The following is a 22,595-nucleotide window of genomic DNA, read 5'->3' as shown; positions in this document are numbered from 1 at the left end:
GATTACCAGGTAGATTACTCAAATTCATTCAGTAATTATTTTATTACCTGTGCAACGCTGGGCATTCAGTAGTAGGCTTATAAATGGCAACCGCATGATATGGTACAATATCAGCATTGCAGCATGCAAATTATATTCATTTAACTGAAGTTACTTACAGACTGTTAAAGTACGTAGAGAAGAAAAACTGCGTTGGAAGCACTTGGAGCACTGTATGTATTCAGTATCCCGTGGCAAGGGATTTTCCCTCGAGATAAGCTAAAGGATGTTTTATGCAAAACCATTTTGTCATGCTGCTTTGGTATAAACCAATATCCAATCTTGTCAAGTCATGGCCCGCAACAGAACAGAGCTAAGAAACACATCGTTTAATGCTGACAGTCACTGGCTAACGTCAGGCAAAGAGTGTCCAGAAACTTTGATTTACAAGTAATGATAGAAACCAAAGGAGCGCGTTTAGGTGGAGGTTGTAAAATGGATGACCTTACGACATCAAACAAGAATCATGAAAATCAAAAAAGAAATAAAAGACGAGAAACAGGCTTATGTAGGTGATCACCTCGGCAGCTAACTATCGACATGATAAGCAATAAAAGAATGACTCATTGTGATTGCACAAGATAGAAAAGAGTGTTTCCTGATAATTAAATTGTCAAATTAACAATTGGAATCAACAAGAATTACATAATGCTCAATTTTCAGAAGTAATGGATGCCAGGCAAGGTCCATTGCTGTGGTTTCTACTAGACAAACTTTGAACCTAATAAAAGATTACTATATCTGTTGAATATAAAGTACACCGGTGATAAGAGCATGCGTTTGGTGTAGATAAAAAGGCTCATTGAACTTTGCTACACGTATTAAGCCGCAAAGCAAATGAATAACAGAAAAAGGTCAAACTACACTGACACGTTACAGACACCCGTCTTCAAATGCCCAACAAACAACCAGGTGACAGCGTTAACGGTGTAAGACTATAGCATGTTAAAACCCACCAGTTGAACATAGGTTTTCTAATTGATGAGAAAACCATGCTCTTCCGTTTTACAACTAACAAGCTACTACTACAAAGAACATAAAACCAAGAGTCATCTTTTCCAACTTTGCAGGATTGCAACTTACCTGCAGTAATTTCTGACATGGCAAACAGACACTCAAAAATACAATCATATGCGCAGACTTAAGGTGAGAGACTGACTGCTTATTTGGTAAAGCCAGGAAGCAGTCTACTATTCTGGATATATTTCTGCATCATTCTATATATTTTCATTTAATTAAAACTCTCAATTATCAAATAGCTGTCAGAAGGCTCTAGAATAGAGCTGTGTCTTCTGAGATGTGTATACAACAGAAAAGGTTACAGTTGACACGAACATTGAGTTTTTTATTAAAAATATACATTATCCTAAACAATGCGCACATAAGACAATATGTAATAAGTTTATGTACATGTAGAATATCAAAGAGCAAGAACTACATGTCCTACAGACTCTAGATTTGTAATTGTACAATAATGAATCAGAAAGACATAGCATGATATTGAGAAAAGAAAGCTCAGGAGAAGCACGATATGGACACGACATTGTCACCACGAATAAACAGCTGATTTATATGTCTATGCTGGATATTGCTGGTTGTGGTCAGATGCATGGCTTCAACCCGACGCACAAGCTGCTGTACTTCAGCATCCAGAGGCACAACAACAGCGCTACGTGTAGGATCTTTAGGCTTATGCGCACTTTTATGCGTCTTGTTAGAGTATATGCTGCAGTAGGTCTCGTCCACATCCACCATAGCCTAAAAACACCCAAACATCCCCTAGACATGAACTAAGAACCATAGCCTAAAACACCCTAACATCCCCTAGACATGAACTAAGAACCATAGCCTAAAACACCCAAACATCCCCTAGACATGAACTAAGAACCATAGCCTAAAACACCCTAACATCCCCTAGACATGAACTAAGAACCATAGCCTAAAACACCCTAACATCCCCTAGACATGAACTAAGAACCATAGCCTAAAACACCCTAACATCCCCTAGACATAAACTAAGAAACGTTCTATCTTTAACTATAAGGCAGAGATCCATAACCAGCCAGTTAATAATAAGTACCTGCAGTCACCTGCAGCCTGTTTCCGAGGCTGTCACAAACTTCGATTGACTACAAGTTTTTGAATTAACCACAAACTTGTATTTTTTATCGAATGCTTCATGTTTGCGAAAAATAAAAACAGCACCTGCGAATGATGCGATATGCCGCGCAAGCTATTCCATTTTAAACATTTTCGAAACCTCAGTTGTTTCTATTGCGAAAGCGTGTTGCTAAGCAGAACAGTAGTGCACCGCTATGACCTCCGGCATAGAATTCCTTATCTTTTTCAATATGCGAATGTACATCAAAAACCCGTAACTCAATGAGTGCACAATTCCACAACCACATCACCCGCACAGTGGAAACATAGTGATAGAGACTTGACGATTGTTGTTCATTCGTTTCCTAATATTGCTACTGATTTTGGCCTGCCGAGTCGTAGCCCCCATAGCTATGGCCACCCCATAGCTGTGGCCTCCCCATAGCTGTGGCCCCCACATAGTTGTAACCTGACTGATAAAGATAGAGTGGATATGACCGACATCAGAGGTCACACTTCTACTATCTAAGATTACAAAAGCATTAGTTGAACTCTGACTGTACTGATCAGAAGATAAAGAGAAATCACGCAAAGTTTATAAATAGCACTATGAATAATAATTTTTAAGGATATACAAGTTTTCACCTGCTAAAATGGTTAACATAAATGTAAACTAATGATAAGTATAAATAATAAATATGTTTCTCAAAATTTTTTATCGCCTCCTGGCAACCATTTCAGCATGCCAGTCTTTGCTCTTGTAAAGGTATGCAAATAGCCAACCATAAACCTCAAAGGCTGTCAGAAGCCCATGGTCTTATAGCTGGTAATGTCAAGGTGGCCTTATTTTATAAATGGTAAATATCTGGAGACACTGATCAGCGGTCCAGTAGTTTAAGACTGACTAGAAGCATTAACCGAATGAACTTTAGTAAGCTGCAATACACTAGTACTTTTCTGAGCTCACTTCTTGCTTGCCACTCCGTATTTGCGCCCAGGCTAGCTTACAGGTAGGAAATATCTGTATATTTTGGGACAAACTTATTTACAACTTGTAATGCAAAGCGAAAACCTGTGAACTAGCCAGATCACTAAAGAGCCCGATTGTACACTTACCGCAGCTCGCTTGTCAACCATCTACCAACCAATCAAATGACAGAAAGTTGAACTGCTCGCTTTACTTATAAACTAGCAAGTTAATTCCCCTGAACTTCGCACACCCTCTGCTATCCCCCCTCCCCCCCCCCCCCCCCCCGTACATCAATTCCTCTCAGATACTGAGAGTTGGTCTACAGCACTGTAGCTATATGCTAGGCAAGGGCTCTACCGTTCTAATGTGTTCATACACGTACGTTGAGCCATAAGACAAGAGACAGAATACTCAGCACAGCTCATAGTAGTGTCTGCTAGTATGGGCAACCACAATGATAAGATAGATATTTAGCACTACACAATGAGATGACTTGTGTATTTTTGTCAGTACATAGACATACAACCAACTTACAGCGGTAGCACTTTCCAGCTAATTAATAAAAATTATCTCAAGCTATAGTTAGAGAGAAAACAACTCCTTTACTATTGCAGAGAATGCCTTATCAGGGGTTGTTAGAAGTAGAACAACTGCGAGGCACATGATGCACAAACCAGAATTAGTTTCATGAACACTAGTAACCTGGACAGTCTAGTGTGCTTTGAGAGACTGTCAGGTGTGCCCATAAAGCACAGAGAATAACTAAGCGTACAATTATTCCCAAATGAAAGGAAGGTGGTCGATTGGCGTGGTTGTTAGAGTGTCAGTCCACCGAGCTGGATTTTACGAGTTTGAATCCCCCATGATGCAATGCTTTTGCCAACCTCCAGCCATGGTTTTGAACAGATGAATAGGCTCCTAGTATTGTAAATACTTAGCTAGTCACATAAAACATTTTCAAAAACAAGTTGCATAAACAAAAACTCTAACAAGAAAACTGTCCAAAGGGTAAATCAACATCCTTTTGTTATCTTTCAAGGTAATACTTATGAACAGTGAGATACTGTTAGTGCAAGAGTTTGAGAAATAAATGCGAGCAAACAAAAAGATAGCCTAGTTACTCCTATAATGTATACCTCCTATGACGTAAATTCCAGATAGAGTAAATAATTTATGTGAAGTTTTGCTATGTACAACGTAAAAAACTCCATATAGCGTAAAGTGTGAAGTCGGGCGAATTCTCAAACTTGATTTTAATGTTTATCGATCTCACCGCACTTGCGACAGAAAAATTGACATGTGTATAGCGTTTTATCCATCATATACAGTAGACGCTCCTATACCATAAATAATCCGCTCCAGGAATGCTTATGTTATAGGGAATTTATATTATAAGAACAGTAAAATATACGTAAATTGCCTAATCCGTTCCAAGATCTTTCCAAACTCACACCTTTGTTCATGGAAAAAGGAAAAAGTTTACTTAACTCTTTTCATTTGCAGGCTGTACCGTAACTGCAGAATTATTGGTTTGCATCAAAAACTTTTCTCCTTTTTATGATCAATCTCACTGGTTTTATAGACCATGATTGCGGTAAGTTTACAACAAGTTGATAGGGACTGCACATCTTTAACGTTCATTTACAACGATTTGCTTATTTCTCTAAACAGCAAAGTAAAGCTAATAACAAATACTCTGTACGTCTACAATAAGGCAAAACAACAAATCTTTTTACTATAAAAAGCGGTTCTACCTGCTCATCGTCTATCGCTATCCAGTGGTCAAGGTTCGGATAAAGATAATTTTCAATGATACTTCAACTCGTGACATTAAGACTGGTGGACCAACGCTGTAACACCTGCACCAATCGATCGCCTTTTATTTATTGCGCAGTTGAATATTGCACAAAGAACAATTGCGCAGCTATCCTATTCACCTTTTTGGCGACACATTTAATGATCTATTACAATGAACTAAAATGTCGCGAAAGTCTTTTATAATAGATATAACGCTGAATGCACAGTGTTTTTTCTTCCGCAAGTGCGGCCAAATAAACTAACATTCAAATCGATTTTGAAAACTTGCCCAACTTTCCACTTTACATTATATGGAATTTTGTACATAGTAGGAAGCAAAAACTTTACATAAAATTTTTACGTTATCTGGAATTTACGTTATAGGAGCATCTACTTTATAGAACTTTCGCAACATTATGGTTTGTCATCAAAAATCGTCAGATGTTCGACAAAACAGAGAATAGGGTAGCTGCTCAATTATTCATTAATATAAAGGCGATCGATTGGTGCAGGTGTTACCGCGTCAGTCCACCAATCTGAATATCACGAGCAGGAGTATCGTTGAAAGTTCTCTTTTATCCTAACCATGACCCCCTGATAACAGATAGCCAAAGAATAGGAAGTATAATATGTACCGCTTTTTTATAATAAAAATATTTTGATGTTTTGCATTATTGAAAAAGTAGAAAATATTTGTTATTAGTTTTCCTTTGCCGAATAGACTGGTGTTTAGAAAAAATAAGCAAATCATTGTGAATGATCGTCAAAGATATGTGCTCCCCATCAACTTTTTGTAAAAATTACCGCAATTATGGTCTATAAAACGGTACAGCTCCCAAATTTAATGAGTCAAGTCAAGGTTTTCTTTTTTATATGGCCAAAGGGGTGAGTCTGGAAAGATCTTGGAACGAATTAGGCAATTTACATGCATTTTACTGTTCTTATAACATGAATTTCCTATAACGTAAAGGTTCCTGGAATGGATTATTTACGTTGTAAGAGCGCCGACTGTACTTGTGATGCAATCAATGTCATTGCATGGTTAGGTTCGTAAAGATGCTTTGGTCTTCTTGACAAAAAAACACATGATTTTTTTTTGTACAAAAAACTAACATCTATTTTAAAAGATACACAAACAAAGAATTCTCAGCATGATTAGTTAAACCAACCCATCACAGCACACAAAGCATAGCTATCCGTACTCAAATCAACCAATCATAGCACACATAGCATAGCTATTCGTAATCAAATCAGCCAATCATATAGCACACATAGCATAACTAGTCCTAATCAAATCAGCCAATCATATAGCATACATAGCATAACTAGTCATAATAAAAACCAATCATAGCACAACTAGAATAATTAGTCAAACTTACCAAATTGAAGTATCTGTCAAATGCCACAACAAAACCTGAGCAAGTTCCACGGACACTCCTGAATGATCTCGTAATAACCTTGACCTTTGTACGAGACTGCACCCAACTGTGCAACAGCGAAGCTGGGCCTTCTAACTCTACAGTAAACGGACAACGTAACACAACCAGAAGTCGATAGATTACATGAAGTAGTTGCCAAGGCACTCTTACACGAGGGTTTATCAATGAGTAACGTATAACCAGCTAAAAGGGCTAAAGGTTGTAATCACTACTTACCAGGCAGCACTTGACTGCAGTCAGCAGGCATAAGTGAACACCTCCTTTAATATATACCACTCATGACAATATACGCTACATAAATACAAAGCCTTAAAGGCAAACCAAACCACACAGCATTCATGTTTGGTACATTTTGTAACTCGACAGTAGTATAGTGAGAGCAGATCTACACACACTAGGCGGAGCTTAGGGAGCAGAAAGTGACATCACATCAGGATCTGTTTGATTGACAGTTGGGGGGCGGAGCTAGGCGGTGTTGAGTCATGGTGTGAGTCATGGCGATCTGTGTGATTCGTGGTGCGAGTAATGGTGTGAGTTGGTTGGTGACGTCGCGGTGGTGGTGTCGGTGGCCGAGTGGTGAGTCGGGCCGCGAGACGATTCGCGGTTGTATTTGGGATTATCGGATTTCGTTGGCGTCCGGTAGAGGTCGCTCTTCCGTGCCATTTCGGGGATTGACGGAGAGCTCGGTGGCGACGGGTTGACGGACGGTGGCGGATGGATTTCGAGATCGTCGGAGCTTGTATGTATTTTCTTTTTTCCGATCCCGAATGAGAATGATGTGTCTGCGAACGAATATTCATTTTGATTGTAAACTTCATAAATTCTGAAATTATCTATCGCCTCTAAGTCTTCATCAGGATTAAAACTTTTCAGAATTGACGGAGCATGCAATCTGAAGGAATTCAGAGAGAAATTAAAACAAAGATTATAAACTCTGTATATCAAGACAGTAATGAGTTAAGGAAATGATATTATGATTAAATTTTATATAGTTTATTTGATGATATATCATAGGGATTTAAACTTACTATCAATGGATATGTTATTGAATAAAAGTTTTGTATATAAAAATGCTAAAACATAATATAAAAAAGACTATTGAATTTCATTCAATCCCAATTTTCTTCTTCTTCTTTCATTGTCGAATGAGAATGAACTGTCTACAATCAAAACATACATTATTTTTAGTGAGATATAGTAAAAGTAAGACATACAATCAGATTAGATCATTCATTCAAACTAAAAATCAAATATAATGTAATACTTACTGAAGAAGAAGAAGATCCATCCTTTTTTTGAATGGAATCTTCCTGTTGAGATACGGGAGCCTGCAATTGCAATGATTACAGTCAGGATGGTTTACTATATCCTTGCTGAGATAGTAGACTCTACATTCACAATGGACTCCAACTTAAATTGTAAATTTCAATTGCATTAGTCATCGAATCATAGAATGATATGCAAGATGTAATGCAGACAGAATAGGATATGCAATCAGCTAGAGTAGGACATACAGACAATAAGAAAAACAAATATGTTACATCACATAGTCAGACTAGGACACACAGACAGAGGAGGATATTCAGTTAAAATAATCTGTTTTAATCTGAGTAGGGATATAACATACACTTTGCTAAGATATTGGAGTTTGCAATTGCAATGAATACAATCAGCCTAGAACACATAGTTACTACTCAGAAGAGAAGATTCATTGTATCATTCCTACATAACATCTAGATTGAATTTGTAGTACTTACTGTAAACCGTAATCTTTCGTTGAGATCTTGATAGAACTTTTCACGTAAGAGAAATCGACAAGCTTTTCGCTTCCGAACGCTTATTTCCATTCCATGAGAGCAGTAACCCCATCGCTTCACACATTTATCTACACATTGTAATCGTTCTTGAAATTTCCTTTTTCTGTTGTCTCTGGTACTCATTGTGAAGTTATGAACTGAATTGAAAAGGCATATTCGCTCGAAGGTTTTATAACAAGTAGAAGTGTTGTCGCGGTTCAATAATTTTGTGATCTAATGATATATATAAACAGTTTTCGCGAAATTCACTTTCGCGAAATTCAATTTCGCGAAAGTTGACTATATAATATATATGTGTAATTTCGCGAAATCCAATTTCGCGAAATTCACTTTCGCGAAATTCAATTTCGCGAAAGTTGACTATATAATATATATGTGTAATTTCGCGAAATCCAATTTCGCGAAATTCACTTTCGCGAAATTCACTTTCGCGAAAGTTGACTATATAATATATATAATGTGTAATTTCGCGAAATTCAATTTCGCGAAATTCACTTTCGCGAAATTCAATTTCGCGAAAATCTGTTTACTATTTTCGCTTCATTAATTCCTTTGGACACACCCATCATTCTTCAATTCACTATATAAGCGTTGCATAATCTGATGGAATATTCTGCCTCATTAACCATCTCTTGATACCTACTTATATTTGAGAATTTGGGTCGATCGAGTGTTGATACCATAAGGCTTGTATGCTTCAGCTAGAATTCTGTTAGCCGGCTACTCGCGATTAAGTTCGTTGAGTGTCGCTGTTTTCAGGGGCTGTTGTGTGGACAAGCGCCTTGGCATTCGACCTGATTGTTTTCCTAGGTTTACCTATGGAATTCTCCTGTTTGGTTTGGCTTAACCATTCCATAACAGTTTCTCGACCAGTAAATAGATGAAGATGATGAACTAGTAAAGGGGCATACATGGATTAATATGTGGATTATTTTGAGGATAGCTCCAACTCAGTGTGAGTATATCAATATATAAAACTTATATCAAAAAGTAAATAATATTCGGTTGTATTTGTTACCAACTTTATTTCGATATAAAGTATATATGTATATTCAATTGTAAAATATAGAAAAAAAAATTTATGTCAGATCTTCTAGTAATTTAACAATTTGGGAAGTTCCTTGAATATGTACATTGTCAACACCTTCATTTTCTTCGTTATTAAGACTTTTACTAATTTTTTTTTCATTCCAATCATATCTATCTAGTATAGTTTTTCGAACTACATGATCTCGTGTATCTGTTTCAGAAATTTTTAGCATAACTGTTAGAAAATCTTCTATTGAACATCCTCTGCTCCAAAATATTGCAAAGAGAAGACAGTAATCTCCACATGTTGTTGAAAGAATTGTTTCCAATGAAACAACCTTGTTGCCAATGACGTGCAACTAAATTTTTGGTTCAACAATTCCATTTCTAATTATTTTTTCAAAAACGGTAAAACCAGACCGTTATCGTCATGACAATAAGAAACACACCGAGTTTGTTCAACGCAAAGAAAAGCGTCAGGAATTTTGTGAGAGTAAGAGTTGCTAAACAATTTTACACCTATCTTGTGGAGAATTTTGTTCTGAATAAGATACATTTAAAAGTAAAACGATATATGTTTTCATTTTTTGAGATATTGCTTAAATACTAACGGTATATCGGATTTTTTAGAAAATCCGTTTGAATTAACTTGGGCAGAATAATCGTTTGGTCAACAATTAACGTGGTAGCGAAAGAGTTAATATACAAGTGAGCAGTGATTATAAATGTATATATAATAATAAAATGTGAGTAAGATAAAAGCTACTGAAGATACAATAAACAAAGCTAGGATTGTGCTAGTCCATGTTGATATACAAGGGAGCAGTGATTATAAATATATATATATATATAATAAATCGTGAGTAAGATAAAAGCTACTGAAGATACAATAATCAAAGCAGGATTGTACTAGTCTATGTTGATGTACAAGTGGGCAATGATTATAAATGTATATATAATAATAAAATGAGAGTAAGATAAAAGCTACTGAAGATACAATAAACAAAGCTAGGACTGTGCTAGTCCATGTTAATATACAAGTGAGCAGTGATTATAAATATATATATAATAATAAAATGAGAGTAAGTAATGTGAGTATATATAATAATACATTTTATTATTATATATATTTATAATCACTGCTCACTTGTATATTAACATGGACTAGCACAGTCCTAGCTTTGTTTATTGTATCTTCAGTAGCTTTTATCTTACTCACATTTTATTATTATATATACATTTATAATCATTGCTCACTTGTACACCAACATAGACTAGTACAATCCTAGTTTTTGTTTATTGTATCTTCAGTAGCTTTTATCTTACTCACATTTTATTATTATATATATTTATAATCACTGCTCCCTTGTATATCATCATGGACTAGTACAATCCTAGCTTTGATTGTATCTTCAGTAGCTTTTATCTTACTCACATTTTATTATTATATATACATTTATAATCATTGCTCACTTGTATATCAGCATGGCCTAGCACAATCCTAGTTTTGCTTATTGTATCTTTAGTAGATTTTATCTTACTCACATTTTATTATTATATATACATTTATAATCACTGCTCACTTGTATATCAACATGGACTAGCACAATCCTAGCTTTGTTTATTGTATCTTCAGTAGCTTTTATCTCACTCACATTTTATTATTATATATACATTTATAATCATTGCTCACTTGTACATCAACATGGTCTAGCACAATCCTAGCTTTGTTTATTGTATCTTCAGTAGCTTTTATCTTACTCACGTTTTATTATTATATATTCATTTATATTCGCTGCTCACTTGTATATTAACATAGACTAGCTCAATCCTAGCTCTGTTTATTGTATCTTCAGTAACTTTTATCTTACTCACATTTTATTATTATATATACATTTATAATCATTGCTCACTTGTATATCAGCATGGCCTAGCACAATCCTAGTTTTGCTTATTGTATCTTTAGTAGATTTTATCTTACTCACATTTTATTATTATATATACATTTATAATCACTGCTCACTTGTATATTAACATGGCCTAGCACAATCCTAACTTTGTTTATTGTATCTTCAGTAGCTTTTATCTTACTCACATTTTATTATATATACATTTATAATCATTGCTCACTTGTACATCAACAGGGTCTAGCACAATCCTAGCTTTGTTTATTGTATCTTCAGTATCTTTTATCTTACTCACGTTTTATTATTATATATTCATTTATATTCGCTGCTCACTTGTATATTAACATAGACTAGCACAATCCTAGCTCTGTTTATTGTATCTTCAGTAACTTTTATCTTACTCACATTTTATTATTATATATACATTTATAATCACTGTTCACTTGTACATTAACATGGACTAGCACAACCCTAGCTTTTATCTTACTCACATTTTATTAATATATATACATTTATAATCATTGCTCACTTGTATATCAACATGGCCTAGCACAATCCTAGTTTTGCTTATTGTATCTTTAGTAGTTTTTATCTTACTCACATTTTAATATTATATATACATTTATAATCACTGCTCACTTGTATATCAACATGGACTAGCACAATCCTAGCTTTGTTTATTGTATCTTCAGTAGCTTTTATCTCACTCACATTTTATTATTATATATACATTTATAATCATTGCTCACTTGTACATCAACATGGTCTAGCACAATCCTAGCTTTGTTTATTGTATCTTCAGTAGCTTTTATCTTACTCACGTTTTATTATTATATATTCATTTATATTCGCTGCTCACTTGTATATTAACATAGACTAGCTCAATCCTAGCTCTGTTTATTGTATCTTCAGTAACTTTTATCTTACTCACATTTTATTATTATATATACATTTATAATCACTGCTCACTTGTATATTAACATGGACTAGCACAACCCTAGCTTTTATCTTACTCACATTTTATTATTATATATACATTTATAATCATTGCTCACTTGTATATCAACATGGGCTAGCACAATCCTAGTTTTGCTTATTGTATCTTTAGTAGTTTTTATCTTATTCATATTTTAATATTATATATACATTTATAATCACTGCTCACTTGTATATTAACACGGCCTAGCACAATCCTAGCTTTGTTTATTGTATCTTCAGTAGCTTTTTATCTTACTCACGTTTTATTATTATATATTCATTTATATTCGCTGCTCACTTGTATATTAACATAGACTAGCTCAATCCTAGCTTTGTTTATTGTATCTTCAGTAACTTTTATCTTACTCACATTTTAATATTATATATACATTTATAATCACTGCTCACTTGTATATTAACACGGCCTAGCACAATCCTAGCTTTGTTTATTGTATCTTCAGTAGCTTTTATCTCACTCACACTTTATTATTATATATACATTTATAATCACTGCTCACTTGTATATTAACATGGACTAGCACATCCCTAGCTTTTATCTTACTCACATTTTATTATTATATATACATTTATAATCATTGCTCACTTTTATATCAACATGGCCTAGCACAATCCTAGTTTTGCTTATTGTATCTTTAGTAGTTTTTATCTTACTCACATTTTAATATTATATATACATTTATAATCACTGCTCACTTGTATATTAACACGGCCTAGCTCAATCCTAGCTTTGTTTATTGTATCTTCAGTAGCTTTTTATCTTACTCACATTTTATTATTATATATACATTTATAATCACTGCTCACTTGTACATTAACATGGACTAGCACAACCCTAGCTTTTATCTTACTCACATTTTATTATTATATATACATTTATAATCACTGCTCACTTGTATATTAACATGGACTAGCACAATCCTAGCTTTGTTTATTCTATCTTCAGTAGCTTTTTATCTTACTCACATTTTATTATTATATATACATTTATAATCACTGCTCACTTGTACATTAACATGGACTAGCACAACCCTAGCTTTTATCTTACTCACATTTTATTATTATATACAATTATAATCACTGCTCACTTGTATATTAACATAGACTAGCACAATCCTAGCGTTGTTTATTGTATCTTCAGTAGCTTTTATCTTACTCACATTTTATTATTATATATACATTTATAAATCACGGCTCACTTGTACATCAACGCGAAAGTGAATTTCGCGAAATTGGATTTCGCGAAATTTCACATCATATATATTATATAGTCAACTTTCGCGAAATTGAATTTCGCGAAAGTGAATTTCGCGAAATTGGATTTCGCGAAATTTCACATCATATATATTATATAGTCAACTTTCGCGAAATTCAATTTCGCGAAAAGTGAATTTCGCGAAATTGGATTTCGCGAAATTTCACATCATATATATTATATAGTCAACTTTCGCGAAATTGAATTTCGCGAAAGTGAATTTCGCGAAATTAGATTTCGCGAAATTTCACATCATATATTATATAGTCAACTTTCGCGAAATTGGATTTCGCGAAATTTCACATCATATATATTATATAGTCAACTTTCGCGAAATTGAATTTCGCGAAATCTGTTTAGCTGATTTTACAATTTCGTGATCATAAATTACACAAGTTTAATCAACCATAATATTGATTCTGCTTACTATATAAGCAACGAGAAAGAATAAGTTTTTCATCTCATTTTATTTATAATAGTTTACAATGTGTGCTCGAGACAAAAACGTGGATAGACTCCTAACTCAGACAAAATGCATCGACACGTGTGTTGAGATATGGGGCTACTGCCCTTGGGCTAGAGAGGTAGATCCTGAAAAACAGAAGGCTTTTCAATTCAAGATCAAGCTTCAAAAGAAAGTAAGTACTACATTATAATATTTTACTAAATTATATTTTTGATTAAAGGAAACTTGAGAATATAAACTACATATTAAATATATTTCGAATTATAGGGTTTGCTTAAATGAAACAATTAAATTATACAAAGTAATTTTGGAAATTATTGTAGAAATCATTGGTCATGCAGCAGCAAAGAGAGGAGTTCTTTCGTAACTTCGATGTTACATTGACTTTAAAAGTAAGTATTACATTATATTTATTTCGTCTAATATCGTTGTATAATGATAAAACATGTAACTAAAGATCAAATACATTCAACAAAATTCACTCCAATTGGTATGTAGGAATGTTAAAATGAGTATCAATCTGTGAAAACAGTAATTAATATTTTGTATAACTCCACTTTAAAACAAAAGGAGTTGGAATTGAAATTCAAAGTAAGACCTGACTGTGTTTTAATTTGTCTGCATGTTCTACTCTGACTATAATCAATGCAATTGTAGGATCCTGGGCATCACCGAACTAAATATAGTCCTTTTCGGAGAAGGCTTTATGAATTTGAATCTTCAGTAAGTAGTACATTATATTTATTTCTTTATTTTAACTGAATATCCTCCTCTGTCTGTGTGTCCTAGTCTGACTATGTGATGTAACATATTTGTTTTTCTTATTGCCTGTATGTCCTACTCTAGCTGATTGCATATCCTATTCTGTCTGTATTACATCTTGCATATCATTCTATGATTCGATGACTAATGCAATTGAAATTTACAATTTAAGTTGGAGTCCATTGTGAATGTGGAGTCTACTATCTCAGCAAGGTTATAGTAATCCATCCTGACTGTAATCATTGCAATTGCAGGCTCCCGTATCTCAACAGGAAGATTCCATTCAGAAAAAGGATGGATCTTCTTCTTCTTCAGTAAGTATTACATTATATTTGATTTTTAGTTTGAATGAATGATCTAATCTGATTGTATGTCTTACTTTTACTATATCTCACTAAAAATAATGTATGTTTTGATTGTAGACAGTTCATTCTCATTCGACAATGAAAGAAGAAGAAGAAAATTGGGATTGAATGAAATTCAATAGTCTTTTTTATATTATGTTTTAGCATTTTTATATACAAAACTTTTATTCAATAACATATCCATTGATAGTAAGTTTAAATCCCTATGATATATCATCAAATAAACTATATAAAATTTAATCATAATATCATTTCCTTAACTCATTACTGTCTTGATATACAGAGTTTATAATCTTTGTTTAATTTCTCTCTGAATTCCTTCAGATTGCATGCTCCGTCAATTCTGAAAAGTTTTAATCCTGATGACGACTTAGAGTTCATGTAAATCTCACTTCGATCCAATATCATGAGAGCTGGCGTCAACCATTGAAATGATGAGGGAATGTTATACTTTTGAGGTTCGATGATCGAACATAATACCACACGCTCTCCCTTACGTTCAACGAAGAATTGCAACGCAATCTCACAATTGTCATTTTCTTCAGACTTATTTGCTTGTATTACTTCTAACGAAGCTGGAATATCCAAAACTTTTAGATCAATCCATTTCCATGGTTCTTGCATTTCCTCGGTTTTAAAAACTGTTGCAATAGGTGACGTAATTTTCTCATCTCCTTCCATATAATTTTCCTTGGATTCGAATAACCGCTTTACTACCGAACTTTTTCTTGATGATCTTCGTAATGACGTAGTTCTGTTCAATCTAGACTTGGTTGGTCTTCTATACTCTCTTTGTTTCATATTCAATTGGGAAGTTCTTTCAGAAATAATGTCGATATTCATACTATTGGAAGTTGACTCCTCAGAAGCTCCAGTAACAATCAACACTAACTAATAATACTTCATCAATTTATACATTATCTTTAAAAAAGTAGTGGAACCATAACAGCGATGGATAATTTCAGAATTTATGAAGTTTACAATCAAAATGAATATTCGTTCGCAGACACATCATTCTCATTCGGGATCGGAAAAAAGAAAATACATACAAGCTCCGACGATCTCGAAATCCATCCGCCACCGTCCGTCAACCCGTCGCCACCGAGCTCTCCGTCAATCCCCGAAACGGCACGGAAGAGCGACCTCTACCGGACGCGATAATCCCAAATACAACCGCGAATCGTCTCGCGGCCCGACTCACCACTCGGCCACCGACACCACCACCGCGACGTCACCAACCAACTCACACCATTACTCGCACCACGAATCACACAGATCGCCATGACTCACACCATGACTCAACACCGCCTAGCTCCGCCCCCCAACTGTCAATCAAACAGATCCTGATGTGATGTCACTTCCTGCTCCCTAAGCTCCGCCTAGTGTGTGTAGATCTGCTCTCACTATACTACTCTCGACTGTAAACCATTCGGGAGTTCATGGAACGACGCCAATCAGAATCTTGGCAAACTTGTTAGAGGACAGACAACTCTATTTTAACCAGGAGTAGTTTTCTAATACAGTGCGGCCTCAGGTTACCATGACCCTGTTATATGATTTTTTCACCCTAATATGTAGAACACGATGATTCTTCGCCCTCTCCAAAAGCAATATTTTTCACCATATGATATCAACAAAAATTTCGAGACTGGCTTTATCCAACAGAGCTAACCAGCCACCTTAGGAAGCTTCAAAGTAATTGCACCCACCAGGCAAAAACATTGCTTTGTAAGTTTGTATAGGGCTCAAACCCATGACAACTGAGCTAACTGACCACTTTTAAAAACGTCAAAAAAATTGTGCGAATCTTTAAAGGGTGTGCATTATGAGAAAAAAGCGAACAGATTGAAGATAACAGCAAGTGATGCTATATATACAGAGTGTGATATGTAGCATACCTTGTTGGTCAGAATACATATCTACTGAGATGCATATTTTTAGCCGTACACATGATGGGAAAGTGTATGCTTACAAGGCTTGGGCTATGTGCTGTCGTTGAAATTCATGTTCTCAGTCTATAGCGAGTTTATAAAATGCCAAGTAATGATGCTCTAACGCTTGCAGCCGAGAATCCTTGAAATATTTTCCTCACAGCGCTTACAATTTAACATACACTGCGCTTATTATTTAATGATACAAAGGCATTTAATGTGTTAAAGCGTTAAAACTTATGGAAATGGAAACATATGAAAGCATCATTGTTGGACACTCATGGCATTACATTCATATACATAACATGCTAGTAACATAGCTAATTGAGATCCTCATGTATTGCAGTGTCTCTGACAGAATATAACTACAGCAGAGGGAAATGGAACTACTCAATGCAAACACAACTTAATGCAAATCAAAATGTTGCACTTAAGTGCGCCAAAGCATAGGTCAAGGTAAAACTAAAGCCAACCTTCCATACTAACTTTGCATTCGAGTTAACACATTCTTCTTCAACTTCTTGTCTGGCGTTGCTGCCGGCAGCAGCTTCTTTTCTTGTTCATTTTTTTCTTTGGCAGCTTTCCTGAAGGCATCTTTTTCCTTCCTCTCTGCCTGCTGCTGTAAGAACTGCTCAGGGTTGGCTTGGTATGCCTCAAACTCCCCGATGTTCTGCAGAGGCTCAACCGATGCCAGGCCTAAACAGGTGATAACATGTCTGCTCATTCCTATGTAACCAAACTGAGTACTAGGGTTGTTATATATGCAGGTATTTAGCTCTATTATTCTCTTCATTCATCTCCAGGTAACCAAACTGAGTACTAGGGTTGTTATATATGCAGGTATTTAGCTCTATTATTCTCTTCATTCATCTCCAGGTAACCAAACTGAGTACTTGGGTTGTTATATATGCAGGTATTTAACTCTATTATTCTCTTCATTCATCTCCAGGTAACCAAACTGAGTACTAGGGTTGTTATATATGCAGGTATTTAGCTCTATTATTCTCTTCATTCATCTCCAGGTAACCAAACTGAGTACTTGGGTTGTTATATATGCAGGTATTTAACTCTATTATTCTCTTCATTCATCTCCAGGTAACCAAACTGAGTACTAGGGCTGTTATATATGCAGGTATTTAACTCTATTATTCTCTTCATTCATCTCCAGGTAACCAAACTGAGTACTTGGGTTGTTATATATGCAGGTATTTAACTCTATTATTCTCTTCATTCATCTCCAGGTAACCAAACTGAGTACTAGGGCTGTTATATATGCAGGTATTTAACTCTATTATTCTCTTCATTCATCTCCAGGTAACCAAACTGAGTACTGGGCTGATTAATGGGAAGGCTGTTTTTGCGGTTCCACAAGAGCCCTATAACCAACTACCATCAATTTGAAACACAAGATATACAGCATTTCCTTGATATATAAAGTTGATCCATTTCAAGATTTGCTTCGCATATCAGATCAAATATCCTTATAGGGATACATTGTATTTGGTTTAATTTGCTTTGCAGCCCAGAACAATTAACAATGAATGCTTCAAGTAACCATACATAACGTTAAAACAAATGCTTTATATAAAACAACCTACAAACTAAAAGCAGCAACAAGTAAATGATGGGTGGGAAATTAAACGAATAGAGTGATAATCAATTAAAAGAGGATGGATTGTCACATTGCTTAAACAATTGAAAAGCAAATTCGTTGAGGTATAGCCTTGGTGATTCAGGAGGTGCATGATGTTCGGGTAGAAGTGGTGATAGAAATACGAAGTTTAACTTGAGCTGCACAAACCTTAAATTAACAGGTTATTGATATATTTCTGTTTTCATTTATATTTGATAATTTTATATATAATTTCAAAAATAAATTTAATTAATATGTGATTATCCAGCCTACAGTTTAATCTCTCTACCTTCACTTGTTTCAGTCATTTTTCTTGGCATCACTTTCATTTTTTTCTCTCCTGATAACTAATAGGAGGTGAAACAGATTATTTTAAAAATTTCATCCAAAGATGTTTGTTCATATTTTTCTGTGACGCTTGGTTTTAGAGAAAGTATTGCTTTTGTTTCACCACTGTTGCCACCTACAATATTTTTGGATGCACATTTATAATTATAACAAAAGGCATGAAATACTGCTTAGTATTATTCATGCACCATACAATCAAACGAGGCAAAAAACTGTAGATAATGTATCGACTAATTAGCAAAACTGCAACATTATGAGAAGCTCCAGAGCTATGTTAGCAAATAATGTGCATGTCAAACACATATTTGCTCAAGTTTCACATCCTTCCATAAGGTTTGTACATTGATTCGATCATAGGTTGAGGTTTGACTGTAGTAAGAGATTCCATAAAAGATTCCACAAAATCTTACCAGGAATCGCATCTGCACTTAGAGCAGAAATAGGGTCAAAGTGGACTGAGGTAGGATTAATCTTGTCATCTTGCGTGGAGCTGGAAGCTAAAACATTATCTGAATGACTTTCTTCTGCCATTATTAGCAGGCACCAGCGTTGTTAGAAATCTTCAGCCAGGTTCCATCTCCGTAGATGATCTGTAACAACACCCAACATGACCCTCTAGAATGAAAGACAATTTAGCTCAATGTACAACAGGCTCTTTCAATCAGACAACTGATAAAGAGTCGATTCGAGTCGTGATGAGAATCCTTTTGAAAAAATGGTAAGACCCTTCAAACTCATTGAGCTGACCTACTACAAGCCGTACTTCAAGAACTACTACCAAGAATACAGCTTGCTGGCATATGCAGATACAAACTGAGACGGAGTTTTTTCACAGTATTTCAAGGTCATTCTGACGGTTCACGGAATGATTTTTACTAGAGCTGACAATTCCAAAATTGATTTTATCCTGCTGAAAACCGCTAAACCCAAAATGGTGGTTCTTCCTTTAGCTTTTTATTGATGATGAAAGAAATTTGCTCAGAAACCTGCATATTTACAGATAATAAAATAGCGTATGAAGTTTCTACATTAAAATGGTAACAAGTAAACTATGCCCTACTTATTTCAACACATCACTAAGTTACTGTGAGACTAGTACCGTGGGTCTATAAAAATTCAACTCATTTTGTGACTATAGTTCTCAAAATATAGCCATCTGATTTACTAAAAACTTTTCCGTAGGTATCATGAACTCCTTGGGTGTCAGTAGTTTAGTGAGAATTTTTCTTAGCCAGTGAGTTTCCATTTTGACTTGTTGAGACCTGAAAATAATTGTTGAAGTTAAACTGAGACTTTTAAGAAAATAGACAAAATGTTTAGATTTTTTTAATCAACTACACTATCTATATAAATCTCAGTATTTGTCATTTGTCTGTTGGTGTCCAGTTATAACAATAAAGCGCTAAAAACCGAAAATCAAAGGGGATTTGAACTCCGAACCTACAGGTCTGCAAATAGGCGTGCTAACTGATTATTCCTTGCGGCTACATTGATTAACAGCGGAATAACTGCGCACATCATACTTATTACACCCGCCAATCTTTAATGTTGATTGGTTAAAATACTCACGCTTCAGCTAGCACACTTAAAGGTTGACTTGCAACAAAATTCACATTACAGTTATTTGGTATCAAAAGATTCACCATGTCTTACTTCCCTGTGATGTAGGTGCACATATGTGGAAATGTGATTATAAGCACTTGAAAGCTCAAAAACGAACAGTTAATCACAGCCATAACGACAGCATCGTAGTTTGGAATCCTTTTATTTCGGTGATGTACTCAACTCGACATGGTTATTGTTTTGACACGTGATGTTATCACATCAAATGAAAGGCCAATAAAAGGTTCAAAGACTATGAGACGTTATATATTGAACCTTTTATTTCACGTGATAACATCACGTGTCAAAACAATAACCACGTCAAATTGAGTATGACATCAAAATAAAGGGATTCCAACCTACGGCGTTTTTGTGATGGCTGCAATTAACTGTCCATTTTTAGCTTTTAAGAGCTTGTAATCACATTTCCACATATTTTGCACCTACAACACAGCAGAATAAGACATGGTGAACTTTTTGATATCAAATAACTGTAAAGTGAATTTTGTTGCCAGTCAACCTTGAAAGAAGTGAAGAAAAAATCAAAACCTTTGATTCATCAATACGACATATGTTACAGGTTAACCATCCAGTGTTACTATAGGGTACGGTCTGCCGCCATGTCACCTACCATGAGACGAAGTGAGGTCTACCACGTGACCCAGCTAGTAACAGGTCACTCATCTGAATAAATTACTCAACTATCTGCACATTCTCTTTCCTAGGTAGGTATGCTGTTCAAACAAAATGTACAGACCGTTTGTGTTTTGTTTAAGACAAAAGATTCAAAGCCCATCAATTCTGTGCCTATAGTTTCTGTGGTTTTTTTTCACTGTTCTTGGAGAGAGGATAGTCGTCTCCATTCAGCATCTTTCCTCGGTTGTGCTTCATTGACCTGCACATTTCGCTTTACCTATTTGGAAAGGACTATTTATTTTAGCCACCTTCTATCATCGTTGATGAGAAACTATGACTGTACCTATTGGATTAGTCAGTCGGAGCAGGTTTACCTGTGAAAGTCTTTACCGCAGACATCGGTATATTAAATCAAAAGAGAAATAGTAATCCTGATATTTCACATAGGCTTAGGTAACAATGCATTTTGTTGTTCATGTTTGTATAATTGACAACTCTTTTGTGGACAATGTAATACAGGCCTCAATTATTTGTCTCACCTTCTTGATAAAGGGAAGTAGGACCTCATGTTATAGTATGGTAGACCACACACCATAATAGCACCAACCAACCTATGGCTGACACATTTTAAAGCAGAATGGGTACGAGTACCCATCCCATTTGTGTAGATCATTTCTTGTCACTAATTTCTTTTCAAGTTTATTGGCTCTACTGTTGTTCGCAGTCTGGTCTGCATCGAGGTCCCAGGTTGACTCATGTTCTCTTCATGAGATTCGGAGATAGTAGATGTGCCTTATTTTTTGAGAGTATGTTATGCAGTAGTTTACCCAGGATTATTCTCTTCTTACGTCAGGAGTGCAATCTTATTTTTCGCTCCTGGCATTCGCCTTCTACCTTTTAGGTCATACTTGCTCTATGATTCAGTTTTATTTCAAAGATCTCAATATCTATAATAACGTTGAAATCCTTAGCGTGCGCTGCATGGCCAATCCATAATACAAACACTATCTGTGTTCAAGCACTACCCTGTGTATGGTGCAAGCTGGACCTGTTTTTACTAATAAAACGCAATGATCTTGCTTATATCTTGCTTTACCTTATAACCCATGCGTTTACCAGCATAATTAGGGAGTTTATGTTAGCCTGAAATCTATAATCGATATAATATTTATAGATCGATTATAATGTCAAATCTACATCTTGGAGCCCTACTTACTCTCGTACGCAACAATCACTATCAGCTGAAATGCCACGCTTACTTTTTTAAGCGACGCAGTTTCATGCATCTGAGACTATTTTGCTTCAAAAGAGTAAACAACTTGGTAAACCGTTAGACCTTGATCTTAATCCTGCTTGAGTAATATGTTAATAACTACAATGAATGATTTCTAAATTTGGGATTCAATATCAAGAAGTGCACGCGTGAAACCAGGTGTTACGCGGCAGTGGAGTTTCGAATATTAACCTGCAAGCAGTATTTTGTTTCCAATAGAATGTTTCCAA

At 35.1% G+C, this 22,595-nt stretch overlaps 1 protein-coding gene and 1 long non-coding RNA gene across 3 annotated transcripts; one reads left to right on the top strand and one right to left on the bottom strand.

Annotated features, from left to right (window-relative positions):
- Window positions 1–1,241: 1,241 nt before the first annotated feature.
- Window positions 1,242–22,494, bottom strand: LOC137410506 (U7 snRNA-associated Sm-like protein LSm11). Of its 2 annotated transcripts, none has more exons than XM_068095933.1 (5): window positions 22,352–22,494; window positions 19,265–19,444; window positions 17,360–17,569; window positions 6,286–6,422; window positions 1,242–1,797 (listed from the first exon to the last, which is right to left on the bottom strand). In XM_068095933.1, the coding sequence occupies exons 2-5, from the start codon at window positions 19,383–19,385 to the stop codon at window positions 1,555–1,557; spliced, it is 711 nt and encodes a 236-aa protein (XP_067952034.1). In that variant the 5' UTR covers window positions 19,386–19,444; window positions 22,352–22,494; the 3' UTR covers window positions 1,242–1,554. The 2 variants fall into 2 exon arrangements, with proteins under 2 accessions (XP_067952034.1, XP_067952035.1); XM_068095934.1 differs by lacking the exon at window positions 22,352–22,494 and adding an exon at window positions 22,309–22,329.
- Window positions 14,128–14,891, top strand: LOC137392808 (uncharacterized). The gene is made up of 3 exons (XR_010978250.1): window positions 14,128–14,207; window positions 14,473–14,538; window positions 14,832–14,891. It is a non-coding gene; the product is annotated as an uncharacterized lncRNA (long non-coding RNA).
- Window positions 22,495–22,595: the final 101 nt, after the last annotated feature.

The sequence above is a fragment of the Watersipora subatra genome, chromosome 1 (assembly GCF_963576615.1).
Source record: "Watersipora subatra chromosome 1, tzWatSuba1.1, whole genome shotgun sequence".
NCBI lineage: Eukaryota > Metazoa > Bryozoa > Gymnolaemata > Cheilostomatida > Watersiporidae > Watersipora > Watersipora subatra.
Note: the sequence above shows the minus strand (reverse complement) of the source record. Positions and strands in the feature narration are given on the sequence as shown.